The 14,605-nt window shown below is 40.6% G+C and overlaps 1 protein-coding gene across 1 annotated transcript in view; it reads right to left on the bottom strand.

The window, feature by feature from the left end:
* Positions 1 to 257: 257 nt before the first annotated feature.
* CD34 (CD34 molecule) overlaps positions 258 to 14,605 on the bottom strand; it is a 45,724-nt gene continuing 31,376 nt past the window's right edge. The window contains exons 5-8 of the mRNA XM_066624236.1: positions 10,260 to 10,395; positions 9,173 to 9,237; positions 4,528 to 4,698; positions 258 to 1,568 (exon numbers count right to left, since the gene is read on the bottom strand). Coding sequence (XP_066480333.1) covers positions 1,386 to 1,568; positions 4,528 to 4,698; positions 9,173 to 9,237; positions 10,260 to 10,395 — 555 coding nt within the window. The 3' untranslated portion in view covers positions 258 to 1,385. The remainder of the gene's footprint in view (positions 1,569 to 4,527; positions 4,699 to 9,172; positions 9,238 to 10,259; positions 10,396 to 14,605) is intronic.

The raw sequence follows: 14,605 nt of genomic DNA on the forward strand, positions 1-14,605 counted from the left end.
GTAACAAGCAGACCTTGAAAACAGGTCAGAGCCAGGCATATTACTGACATCTATACACATGCGATGCAGTTACCTTATTGTGCAAAGGGTTTGTGAGTTTTCCTTCTGATCCAGAGCTGAGCACGTTATCCCGCATCTATCTGTTGCTACAATTGTTTGAGATTCAAGAGTGAATAATGCAGTCTCATTTGGATTATAGTGTATGTTGCCTGATGATGGTTCACATTTTTAATGTAAAACAAAAATGTCCATACTGATTGAGCAAAACAAATATAATTCATTTCAAAGCCTAGTCACATCTTTGCACTGCATTCTACATATAAAAAAAAAAATCAAACCTTACATAAGTCAACAAATCCCAAGGTGGCATTGAATATGGAGGAACTGAATAAAAGCACAAAGTAGGAAAAAAGCTTCCTTTTATCTGAGGGTAGAGAGAAGGGCAATTGGTAGACCATACTAATTAAGAAAGTTGCCCTTTTAAAAAAAATGTTTTCAGGAGGAAAACCACCTATGTTTCTACTGGGAAGCAGGACTAATAAAGTGTTTCTTCTATGCATGTCACCAGAAGTTCTAGTGGGTCTGCAGAATTGCTGTTATGGAGTGTTAAGGGCAATGTAGCATAAAAAGCAAAGGGAGGGATTTCCAAGATGGGTGTGGGAAACCCAGCCCTGCTGAAGAACTACAGTATAGTATTGGTGAGCTTCCTGAAGCTTTTTTAAAAATAAAAAAATAAAAAAAATTGTCATGTTGACCTTTTTGATATGCACCAAAATGGCAAATCTCCACACCTTAAAATGTTTAAAATGTGGGTTGAACCACATTTTAGCAAGTCACAATGACAACATGCTGGAGCATTCACAAAACCAATTCACTTATGCTGACTTCTTAATGTAAACATGGTCATGTGGAAGGGCACTTAGACTCACACTGATCTGTTCATTAACATTAAAAGTGTTTATGGCTAAGAGATCCTCCCTTCCCCTAAACAGCACTGGGGCTGTTGAGTGATTACTTAGCAATGATAAATCTACTCTAGATTTCCAGAGTACATCCTTGTCCCTTTCCTTAGACTGATTGTTGTCAGTCACATCTCATTTTGGTCTGAAATAGAAGGAGCAAAAATAAAAGATATTAAGAACATGCTCAGTGTGATACAAATCCCATCAAAGCAGCTTGCTGAGGAAACGAAAGCATGTCCGTAGCTACATCCTGTAGTAGGTCTTGGAAAAGGTATGCTTGAGGATGGTTTTGTTTTGTTTTTAGATCTTTCTAAAAATAAAAGCATTATAATTCAATTTATGACACTCTTGCACCTAGCTCCTCTCATTTTTCCACTCTGCTCTTTCAAGCTATGTTAACAAAATGTTTGACCATAAGGCATTTCACAGTTCAGTGTCAGCAACAACATGGGGCCTAGTTGAATGTCCATTTTTCGAGGCTGACTGGCCAGTCCCATTTTCCCGAGACCCTCCATTGAGGTTTGGTTTATCCTGCAGGTCAGACTGTTCATGAGAGGCCACAGTGTTGTCATGGCTACCATTTTCTGTGTAATATGGATCTTCGCCCTAAAGGAGGGGCAAAATAATAATAAAATGCAGAGTTAGACAAGGATATAAAATTGCAACAAGTGGTTTAGATTTCATATAGGGAAGGAACATTTGTCCTTTTAGTCAGGCATTTCTCCTATTAGGGAAAGACTAAGTAGGCAGCGATATCAATTTGTTTCTACAGGAAGAACCTGGTTCAGATAAAGAGGGTCTTGTGGTGACCTATGGCTGAAAACAACAAAACTGAACTGAGCTGAATATAAAGACGGTAGTAAGCAAAAGAGAGTTTGAACTGAGGATCCAAAGTACTAAGCTTCGCTTGTAAGAGGAAAGACTTTGTCCCACACATGCTTCAGGTACAATGCTACATGCACCTAGGTTCATTTTCTAAGGTATTGCCTAATCTCATGTGCAGTACTGGAAAAAATAAAGTCATTAACAGTACAATCCTAGATATATCTACTCAGAAGTAAGCCCCATTGAGTTCAGTGAGATGTACCCCCAGATAAGTGGGTATAGAATTACAGCACTACAGTCCAGTCCTAACCAACTTTTTAGCACTGATGCAGGTGCGCACTGCATTTTGTGGGGGGGGGGGGGGTTCACAGAGACCTCCTCAAGGTAAAGGGAATGTAAGGGTTGTATTGGTGCTGGAAAGTTGAATAGGATTGTTTGTTTCTCAAGGTTGCCAAATGCTATCAGAGCCTCTTAAGAGTGGAAGACTCATTTGAGGCTTTCAGGGGATTTAAAACATAGAGAATAAAACATTTGTTTGACCTTCCAATGGAACTGTGTTAGCTCTCAACCCTGGCTTTTTATAGTTCCATAATCTGCTTGATTGAAGTGAGAAAAGTGATAAACATTTTGAGGTGTTCCTTCTTTATCTGTAAGATACATGAAACCACAGCCTTCCATTTCTGCGTAATAGTACTCATGTAGTCATGGCCTTACAGTATACAGAAAAAGTTTCTTCTTCTTCTCCAGTTTCACAGATGTAATGTAGGGAATTCACTAAATGTGAAGTGACTTTTTTCAGCTAGGAGAACACTTGTGTCCGTGAATGCAGATGGCCTGAAAGTAAGTTCTAGACAGTGCCAGTTGGTCGCAGGCAGTGCTGGCACCAGGTTGCTGGTGTCCTGAGGCAAAACTTGCTCTGGGCTCCCACAGTACATTCTGCCTACCTCCTCATGGTGCACTAGGTGGTACCACTGCACAGTAATGGTACCACCATTACTGTGGTGAACCATGGGGTTCAGAAGTTGGTCCAGCCAGGTGGTCCCTCTGATGGATATGGCTCCTGGGTAATGCCCAACCTGCCTGGCTCCTTCTGCCACCTTGGTCTTAGTGGATTACATCAGAAGGTGGTCTTTTCACACAAATTGTCCACATTTTAAACTGTCAACCTTTTCCCCCCATCATTCAACAGTATAGACAACATGGGGGGGGGGAAATTAAGTTACTGTCATATCTCACTGGGAAGTTTCTTTGCTTGAGGTTCCTGCCACAAGGGCCCAGATAGTAGATAGTAGCTTACATATAGCAGAAAACTGGCAATGGGGAAAGGACTGAGCATTTTCACCCAGTCCTCCTCTTCATATTGCTTCACACTGAAGGTGCTTTTCCATAGAAGAACGGGACCGTGGGGTTTTGTTACAGTCAAAAACATGTACAGTTCGTGCCTCATTACCCACTGGGGTTCCGTTCCTGAATCTCCAGTGTCTAAAAAATAAGTGGATACCAAATCAGTCAGTGGAAAATGAGCTTTAAAACCCAATTCCAGGTTTCTTTCTCCTCCATTCCTTCTCCTAATGGAATAATTTAATCCTAATCATTCCATTGAGATTCCATTATTCACCCCATCCTATTGACTGAATATGGAATAGTCTATACCAATGCTACTCTACAAGGGGTGGGCAAACTTTCAACGTTAGGGATCCTGGATCTTCAACAATTGTGTAGAAGAGAGAATTTCAGCAAGTGCGGCTTGTCATCTGCCCACTCCTATGTACCAATGCATTCTGGGGTGACAATGGAGGAGCCAGAAACCTGGAAGAGGGTCTTTAAAGCTATCTTAACCCCAAGAAGCTTGCAACGGGTGCAGTTTAAGAGCATGAAGGTAGGAAATTGGATTTTGGTGCTTTTTTTCCCTTGTGGATGCCAGCATCAACCGTGAGGCAAATCAATGGATACTGAGGCACCACCTGTATGTAGTTTAGTCCTTGATCTGCTGAATTTGTTTTTGATATAGCAAATAGTTGACATCACATCCCAAAGTATTAAACTACAACCACAACTATAGTGGCAATGGTTTCTAAGTGATAATTGGAGGCTTTTAGAAGATTGCAACAACCGTAGAGAGAGAACAAGCAGAAATTGAAAGGCAATAAATTTATCAAAGAAAATGCTATTTCTTCATGTCCTTTATTATAATAACTTATTAACTGAGTGGTAGGGAACACCCTTTAGTACACCAGAAAGACAAGAAAACTGTATAACTTGAGTTTCAAATGTAAAGATGGGTGGGAGGATGCTGTCCCATCTTGAAGAGTATCTGCCTGTTATGTATTCTCATGCCTGAGCAAAAGTAAATATTAGAATTGGAAATAATATGAAAATTAATTTTCTGTAATTGGTCGCACAACCTTTATTATTGTTAGCAGGATAATTTTTGGGGGCAAAGAGAGTTCTCAAACTGGAATGTAGCTGTCTCTGGACTTATCTGATGCTTTTTAGTATCTGCACATGCCCTGGCTTAGATGAATTAATTGGCAAGCAGAAGCTATAACCAAACTTGAGAAAAAATAAGATCTTTAGCTCTTTATCGTCTCCGTCCATTTCCCATGAAACCAATGAGCAGAGACTAGTAATAGTAAAAGGAGGTTGTGGGTAATCTTTAGAAAGCTTCTGACAGTTCTGCTTCACACTCCTGCTGAACTTTGGGCTCTTGCTACTTGTTTTGCCAGCTATAAGCACTAACCAGCCTCTCTCCCATGGGGCTCCAACTTCGTCGTTTCATAAGGAAGTATGCAGTCAATCCCAGAAATGCCAAGAGTAGACCAGATGTGACCAAGGCAATAAGTGTCTTCCGAGAAGGTGACTTTTGGAAGTGATTCTCAATGACTTCCTCCCTGTGAAGTGTTATTGCTTGCTGAAATGATACAAAACAGAGCCAAAAAAAATCATAAACAGGAAACATATGAGTGGCTACTTTCTTGCATGTTTCACTTCAAACTCCAAGTGTGGGGTCATATTTCAGAATGTTTCAGAATACCTGTGCAAAACAAAAACAAATCCAAACCTCCTAGTATAGCAAGTGTGTATACTGGAGGAAAGATTTAGCACAGACTACTCCCCAATTTGGTGGGCAGGAGGTATGGTCTAGAGGGTAGAGCCTCCATTTGCCTGAAGATAACATCCACAAGGTTACCAGTTCGAGGCCACTGGCACCGTGCGACCTTGAAGCAGCTGACAAGCTGAAGCCAAGCTATTCCATCTGCTCTGAGCGTGGGAGGATGGAGGCCAGAATGTGAAACCAGATCTGAATGAAACATCTGAATGTTGTGGTTCTTGAAAGATAGAACCTTTCAATTGTAAAAATCCCTACGGGGATTTAAATAAGCCTGCCTATGTAAATCGCCTTGAATAAAGTCTTGAATAAAGACCAAGAAAGACGGTATATAAATACCTGTATTATTATTATTATTATTATTATTATTATTATTATTATTATTATTATTATTATTATTATTATTTAGTACAAATGTAAAATATTTTTGAATGGGTAGGGATTAAAAAATATAATGCCCTACCTGAAGTTCTGAAGAATTCTGAAGAAAACTTCAGAATTCTACCAATTCAGTATGACACTTCACTTTGCATTATAGGTAAACTGTTAGGTGGGTGCCATGGAGGAGCTTCTGATGGTATCACTGCTGGGTGGCAGTGAGGCTTCCCGGGGCTGGCAGACAGCAGGGGGAGGACAAACTGGGCAGGGGGAGGATCAGGCCTGGGAGGGGGGCAGAGACAGCAGCAGAGTCTGCCACCATATCCTATCCCCCCTGCTCAACAGTGGGTGTAGATTCGAGGAAACCCACTGGAGCTGTGGCACCATTATCTGGGATAAGGGTGCCAACGCTTCCTTTCCCTGAAACTTCCAGCAGCTACCCAGCCCCACAGGATATAGTGGTGGCCTTTTTGGCACCATTGTAGCCTACAGCGCTGGGGCAGATAGGATTGTGCTGCCCATCTAGTATACATTGAACTAGAAAAACAAGTAATGGTATGGTACCCATGGGATAAATAGTAGCTTTGGGAAGGTAGGGAAGGGAGATTATTTTTAACGAGGTTAACTCTTCCCTCCCAGGTAGCACCATGACATAATTTTGACCATATTAAGAATGTTTTAACTAAAATACAAAGGGCACAATCCTAACCTACTTTCCAGCACCAATTTAAGGGCAATGCTCCTTAAACTGAGGAGGCCTCAGTGACTGCCACCCAACTGCAGGATGCCCCACACATCCCATTGGCACAGCTATACCAGTGCTGGAAAGCTGGTTAGGATTTGGTCTGAAGTGAGATATTTTTATATGGATTTCCTGCACCATATCTAGTGTGCTGCTGGCCAGTAAACATTAAAGGTGTTCGCATTATAGGTCTTAAACCAAAATTTGGTGCCAAAATTTAACAATTTTAAATTGTAAATAAGGGTGCAATCCTAACCCCTTATGTCAGTGCTTTCCAGCAATGGCATAGCGGTGCCAATGGGGCATGTGCTGCATCCTGCAGTTGGGTGTCACTCACAGAGGCCTCTTTAAAGTAAGTGAATGTTTGTTCCCTTACCTCAGAGCTGCATTGCCCTTATGTCAGTGCTGGAAAGCACTGACATAAGAGGTTAGCATTGCGCCCTAAGTCTCTTAAGTGCCATGTATCCTTTAAAACTATTTGTCAGTTGAAAGACAGAATCTAGGCATTGTTAAATGTGTCACTTTGCACTGTTATTAAACTTACTCATGTCTGCTGGTTCTTATATTCTTTTCCTAACATGTAGACACCCTTATGTGTAGAAGGCCCTTGTGGCTTATATTTTGTTATTTCCTGTAACACACCCAATTTTTAACCTATCCCTAACAGTTGTGTGTCACCCAAACAAGAGCACTGCTTCCTTGAGATTTGGAGCATGACAGCTGCAAATGACAGCTATGGGCATAAGAACATAAGAACAGCCCCACTGGATCAGGCCATAGGCCCATCTAGTCCAGCTTCCTGTATCTCACAGCGGCCCACCAAATGCCCCAGGGAGCACATCAGATAACAAGAGACCTCATCCTGGTGCCCTCCCCTGCATCTGGCATTCTGACATAACCCATTTCTAAAATCAGGAGGTTGCGCATACACATCATGGCTTGTGCCCCTAATGGATTTTTCCTCCAGAAACTTGTCCAATCCCCTTTTAAAGGCGTCCAGGCCAGAAGCCAGCACCACATCCTGTGGCAAGGAGTTCCACAGACCGACCACACACTGAGTAAAGAAATATTTTCTTTTGTCTGTCCTAACCCGCCCAACACTCAATTTTAGTGGATGTCCCCTGGTTCTGGTATTATGTGAGAGTGTAAAGAGCATCTCCCTATCCACTCTGTCCATCCCCTGCATAATTTTGTATGTCTCAATCATGTCCCCCCTCAAGCGTCTCTTTTCTAGGCTGAAGAGGCCCAAACGCCGTAGCCTTTCCTCATAAGGAAGGTGCCCCAGCCCCGTAATCATCTTACGGGCATATTTAGCTGTTCAGTGTTATTTTTACAGGTGCCTAGAGTTCAGCTTTACAAGCAGAGAACAGCTTCACAGGAGAGTTGGGTAAAGATTAATTAATTAATGCATTATCATTCTTTAAAGATGCAAAGTGCCAAATTGGCCTGACAATATAAATGGCCAAAGCCCTGTAGCACACAAGCACAGTGTTTTAAAAAGAGGGAAGTAATCTGCAGAAATCAGAGGTGATGGTATTATATTGTAGCATGTGTCTCTGCATAAGTTTCCATGTTATCCATCTACACAGGAAGAGATAGACCAATTTATATATAATGAGAGGAGAGAAAGAGTGAACCCTGTAGGTTTCAGATACTTTGAATTGTCAGCTAGATGGCAACACAAGAGTACCTGATTTTCAAAAGGTCAGTTGTGCAAATCTTTCTGAAAATATTATATTTACAGTACTTATATTTTTCTTTTATTTAAAACATGTACACCCTGCCTTTCCCATCTAAAAAAAGGCACCCAACATATCTGACAATATGTTAAAAAATATATATTATGATACAGTAACTAAACCTAAAAAAACTAACAAATTAACAAGAACTAGACAGAAGGGCATCAATAAAAATGAAACAACACAGTACAGTCTTCAGGCCCTGCCAGAACACTGATAGGGTTGATCTCAGTATGTCTCAAACGGCACCTCAAATGTCCATGGAACTTAAATCACCCATCAGTAGAGAAAATGAAATTCAGTCAAGTTCTTTTAAACTACTTAATTTTAATTAACAACAACAGAGCCTAATCTCTAAAAACATATGAATTAATGAGTTTGCCTGGAAGGCTTTCCACAGTAGTACAGTTGTGCCTTGGCATCTGCAGGTGCCAAAACCTGCAGATAATCAAACACCTTGTGAGGGTCTGGGAGGCCTTCCTGGCCCTCAGAAAGCCCTCCAGACATGACTGGAGCACAGCTCTGGTCACATTTGGAGGGTTCAGGTTCAGCCTCCACCTGGACCCTACAGGTTTGGAACCTGTAGTTAGTTAAAACCACAGGTCCCAAATCTGTAGCTAAAGAGGTGGGACGTAGTCTAAATGCCATGCTTTTGTTTTGATAGCATGTATTGCAGCAGCACATCCACAAGACAAGGTTATGTGAATTGCATCAGCAGCAGATTATAGGGTGGCAAAAGGGTTGCTGATTCAGGGTGCCCTTCACACTGACAGGGTGGCAAGAGGATGGCTTATTCAAGATGTCTGCCACAACGCTGTCTTCCTCCAGCCCTCCACAGATCCAAGCCATATTTATCTGCTTTCTGCCTGCCAAGAGTGAAAGCAGATCATCCATCTCCTTGCCATACTCCTTGCACTGTGTCTTCAAATGCAGACATGTGGGACTTCCACTTTTGTTTACAGACCACAAAAGTTTACAGACTTCCTTCATTTGAAGGAAGTGTGCGAGGAGTGCAGGAAGGGGCTGTTTGTTGGTTTGGTATTGGAGACGCAGCAGCAGAAGACCCAAAGCAGCATTGGGTTACATTCCAGGTTCTGTCACCTCTGGCATGTATCATATTTATTTATTTAAGTTTTAAGTTCTTGAATTGTATGCCACTCAGCCAGCGGCAGAAAACCAGCATATGTATCTTGTAGTAAAATAGATGTGAACATCATAATTAAAAAGTGGTCTGAATGTGTTTATTATTAAAAAGTTGAATTCACATTTTAGATTCATTTAAAAAAATCATTTGCATGATTTCTGTAACTACTAGCATGCATCCAAATTCTATTCAGCTTTTAAAATGCTTTGGATACTGCAGTTTTCTTATTGCATCTAACCCATTTCCCTTGTGTAATTGCCCCAAATGTATTACCTCTTTCAAAGAAGATTTGTTCATTTGAAGGACTGCACCCAATTTACTTGTGCCTGTCGTCGTTTCTAAAACAATAAAAAAGGCATATTAATTTAATAATAAAACTGGTGTCTGTTATTTTTGGTTGATGTCCATTATTGCAAAACCTGAACATTCTTTGATGATATCAAGGATTTTTATACATAAAGCTTTAATCATGTTTCAAGTCTTACACAAGGATGGTGTAATTTGGAAATTAGACCTGAAAGATCCAGGTTCAAATCCCCGCTCAGCCATGATGCTTCCTGGGTGACCTCGGGCCAGTCACACTCTTTTTCTCTCAACCTAACTCACAAGGTTGTTGTGAGAACAAAAGGAGGGGAGGAACCATGTACACCATCCCGAACTTCTTGGAGGAAGGGCAGTATAAAAATGTGAATAAATAAATTTATAGGAGTGCCTTCATTTTGCTCATGCAGAAGAAAGGCATTTGTAATGCAAATGAGTAGTCTAGCCAGCACCAAATGTGCATCCATATTACAAACTGACTGAAACAAGTTAAAGAATGCCCATCTTTATTTAGGGAAAAAAGTATGTATGCAACCATCAATTCAATACATGCTCAAGCATCAATGTACTTATAAACAACATTGGAATGGGATGTCAAAAGAAAAGCCACATGAAGAAAGCATGTTCTCACAACATTCACAGCCATCATTCACATGCACTTTGTACTCAGAATCAGATTAATACCAGGGCATGTTGTATAATACATACTAAAAATGAGATATTGGGTGGGACATACATATGACTAGAGGAATTTTAGTGCCTTGTTTTGGCAAGATCTTACACGTTAAGGCACAGATGATGCCACTAACAATTACTGAGGAAGGCAACAAATTCTGGGAGGCAAAATTCTTTCAGAATTTGTACATTTTGCATTTAATCCAGTGATCTAATACCTAACCCGCACCATAGCCCAAGGGAAAATGCAAAATATAGACCAAAAACACACTGAAAAGGGAATTCCCTGATCACAACAAATCTTTTGGGATTTGTCACTCATAAAAAAAAAACTCAGCAAAAACTGTAAAGGGGTTCAACCGACCTTTATTGCCATTCTGAACTACTAGTATACACTTGTGATTCATGTTAGATTTTGTTAGTTGGATTGTGCATGAAGTCTGGTTCTTTCCACAAATCACTTTTGCTAAGTGTGCTCCTTTCTCTTGTACAAACTTTTGCTGCAAAAGTCCAAGAAAGAGATAATTATTAAAACAGGTATTACACACATTTTCTCTTCTTTTTATTTATACATGAAGTCCCCAACTTACAATGGATTGTGTTCCAGAAGTTTCCCTTGTCCTTCCCATTTCCACTCTCCTCCTCTACCTTTTTTTCTTCCTCCTCCACTTTGTCTACCTCTCTCTTTCTCTCCTACTTCCCGACTCTGCTTCTCTCCACCTCTTGCACTCCACTTTGGCCAGATCAGGTCTGCAGCTCTCTTGGACCTGATGGTAGCTTGTGACATTATCACAAGTTGCCATGGATCTCTGTCAAGTGTGCAAGTCCTTGTTCACATAAATCTGTATGCTGTATAATAATATTAATAATAGCATTAATATTAATATCAATGTGATGGTTTTTTATTAGTGCTATTGGAAGTTGGTATGGGCAGATGTTTCCCTTACTGGAAGAAAGGTAGGGTATAAATTCTATAAATATATTAATTAAATTTGCAGGGAATGGTAATTAATGACATTTTATATTGATCAAGTGAATGCAGTTTAGGAGTGTCCTGTGCCAGAACCGAATAGAGAATGAAACTAAGGCAATACTCATTGTTATGAAGCAATAAACACAATCTCCCTTTCCTTTGTCACCAGGCAGGAGACGAGGGAAATAACAAAGAAACATTTGGCCTTCCTGTTTAGGAAATGCCTTGAGCATTTCAGAAGGCTTTTTGATCACAGGTTTCACAGGGGATAAAATCTTCCCACACGGAGGTTTAAATAAAATGAACCCTCTTCTCCCAAACAATTGTGACTCTTGGGTGGGAGGAGATGGAGAGAAAGTCAGGGTGTTACAGCGTTTTCCTCCTCTCAGCCGTTTTGTGCGTCAAACAGGATGGAGTCTCTGGAATTCAATACATACACATCTTCTGGATTGTGGTCAGGGCCAGACTCTGCTAAAACAGAGCTAAAAATAACAGATTCTAAAGTCACACAATGTTCTAACATAGGCAAGTTTGGGTGGTTCAGAAGGCTGAGACAGAGGGCCAAACTAGATGTCTGAGGCAATTCTGGTTTTGTCAAACCCATGCCTGGTTTGCCTATAAAGAAGGAGTGGGGGGTCTACTTTTCATCCAATGGGAGAAGGATGAGGAGTAAAAAAGAGGAGGAGAGGAGAGCAAGGGAGAGGAGTAAAAAAGGTGCCCCTCTTACCTCACCAAGATCTGTTTTCCCCCAGCCCAGTTCTGATTCCAGAAGTGAGCAAGACAGAGAGAAAACTACTTAAAAAGCAGCTGAGCGAGGCAAGGTGGGAGACAAGGAAGTGTTTGCTCCCCTGAGGCACACACCCCTTTTGGTATAAAAACGAGGATTTGTACCCTATTTTACAGGCATGCATCTCTAACAAAAACACAGTTGCCTTGGATGTCTAGTTTGGACCTGATCAATACTGGCACTATCTGTCAAGTGATAAGTTTTTCATAGCTTGTAAAAATTCAGCCAACATAAACTGCAAACTGAATGTCACAGCCACCACTAGTATAGAAGCCAGAACCCCACCCAGAGATCCATTTGGGGGGAATTATAATTCTTATATATCCTCTCCAACTGATCTTTGGATCACTTTAAAAAATGATCTCTGACTGAATAAATGTTACATCTTATTAGCCTATAATAACCTTCTGTCAGTCACATAAGCTCTTTGGAATCATGTCAGACGTCTCACAAAACATTGACTCCAAGGAAAACAGAAGATTAGGGTCAACCATTTTGGTAGAAAACAGAGAGAGGATTAACACTACTAAGGTTATAAAAATGTTCAGTGGTTCAAGACATATTAAATACAATGTATTGTCCCTTCATCCCACTGCAAAAAGGATAGAACAGAATTCTGGAAAATGCACAAAGACCAGTGATGTGAATGTAATGCTGAACAGTCTGACTGAAGAACGAAGCTATCAGGCAGGCAGGCTATTGTGATAAACAGATAATTGTATTTATTGGAAAAGACCACCTTCCCTTGACACTCCTAGAGCATTGTTTCTCAACCAGTGGTACAGGTACCACCAGTGGTACTTGACGTGGTGTCTGGTGGTACTCGCAAGTCCCCTGAACCATTGCTGCCCAGCGGTGAGATGTCACAACATGACACAGCAGTAGGAGGTTTGGCTCCGGTCAGCAGAGCTCTGAAGCATGCTTTTCTACTCTCCAGAATACCCCTTCCATCCAACCTGAGCCTCTTACTGGTGTTTGTTGTTTGGCCTCCCAAACCAAAAGTAACTGGAGATTATGTCATCATCATTTACTTCGGTGGTACTTGGAATAGGTGGACCATATGAAATGGTACAGTGGAAGACAAATGTTGAGAAACATTATTCTAGAGCAGTGGTTCTCTAATCTTTTAGCAGCAGGACCCACTTTTTAGAATGGCAATCTGCTGGGACCCACCAGAAGTGATGTCATTAACCTGGGATTGAAGTCATGGCCGGACGTGACATCATTAAGCAGGAAAATTTTTAACACCCCCATACAACAAAATCAAATCTCTTAATTAAATTTTTACCACCCCCATATGACCCCCATATTGTTGTCACCCCATATGATCAAATCAAATCAAATTAAGTAAATTAAAAATTAACAATAAAAATAAATTTAAAAAAATTATTTAAAATAAAAAACCCTCCTAACTGTCCAAGCAGTCGCTTAGGGAAAAAAATCTGTTTAAAAAGAAAATTCCCAAAATATCCCAAAGGCTGCAGTCCTATCCACACTTAACCAGGAGTAAGCCCCATTGATTATCATTGTTAGAAGCACATATAAAGTAGCCTGTTAAAAGTACATATCTATAACATTTCCCCAAATGCAGTCACTTACCAATACACAAAATCTAATGTACTGTATTAAAAATAGAATACACATGGAAATGAATGGGGACCCACCTGGAATTGATTTGCAACCCATCTAGTGGGTCCCGACCCACAGTTTGAGAAACAGTGTTCTAGAGTATTGGAACATCTTGCCTACTGAATTTCCCCTTTCCAATCCAATTTTCACTACTATCACACACAGTGCAAGCCAAACATTGTCCTGAGCCACTGGAGCCATCCCCGCGCCAGCTGTGTCATAAACATCTGCTGTAGTCTACTGGAGGCATCCATTTTTATGTTCACATTTGTTACATGGATTCTGCCATGGTGCTTGCTACCTATGTCAGCAACAGCCACCACTTCAGTATTCATCAAGGAATGCCACTCTACATTCATCTTAAGCAGCTACGATCCCTGGATGTTTCACAGGTCATGTGGTTACTAACCATGGCATCAGATGTACCTATGTAGGCAGAATACTTTTTTCATACTTGAACCAGAATGGAAACAGCCACAGAAGCAGAAGCAAGCATAAATAAAGAGGCTGTTTTTAGCTAAACCATTTCCTGGATCAACATAGCCTCAGTTTATCTGCTCCTTCCACTCTCTACTCTAACATGTACTCTATCCTAACCCATATTCATTACTCTTCCTCCATCTCTTCCTTTTCATCCATTTAACACAGAATGCAACCAATCTGGACAAGGATAACTTCAGTTCTATATTTGTGTAGCATCTAACAAAATGCTGGCTCTAAAAGTTAAATAGTGACAGTTGCTACTGCTACTTGCTATGACACATTAGAATGTTCAGAGTGCTCCACATATATCAGCTCAGTAATCCTTAGATGTGTTAGGTTAATCAGAAGTATTACTTTCTCATATTAGAGGTGGAGAGTTGGGTCTGAGGAAAAGAGAGGTTTGTCTACGGCCATTTCAGCTGCATTCCTATACGCACTTAACTTAGAATAAACCGCAGTGAACACAGTGGTACTTACTTCTGAATAGACATATATAGGCTTGCTCTGCTAGCGTATTCATGGCAGAGGTGAAATTCGAACCCAGGATTTCTTCATTGCAACTTCTTAATCTCTTATCAATTTTTACATATTAGCTCAGTTACTTGCATTTCATATCTAACCTGTGCTCTTCTGGTTTTTATTATTCTCCTTTTAATATATCACTTACTCCCATCACCATGCTCTAAGCCTGGTGTGGCAAGTAATTCCTAAGACAATCAAAATAAAGTGCTCCCACGTATCAACTAGAAAAGTTGCAAACACATGGAAAACACAGCAGTATCTGAAGGGATTCAATAACACAGGCCTACAAAATTGAGGGTCAGAAAAGTTTTCCCCA

Source organism: Tiliqua scincoides, chromosome 4 (genome assembly GCF_035046505.1).
Source record: "Tiliqua scincoides isolate rTilSci1 chromosome 4, rTilSci1.hap2, whole genome shotgun sequence".
NCBI classification, from domain to species: domain Eukaryota; kingdom Metazoa; phylum Chordata; class Lepidosauria; order Squamata; family Scincidae; genus Tiliqua; species Tiliqua scincoides.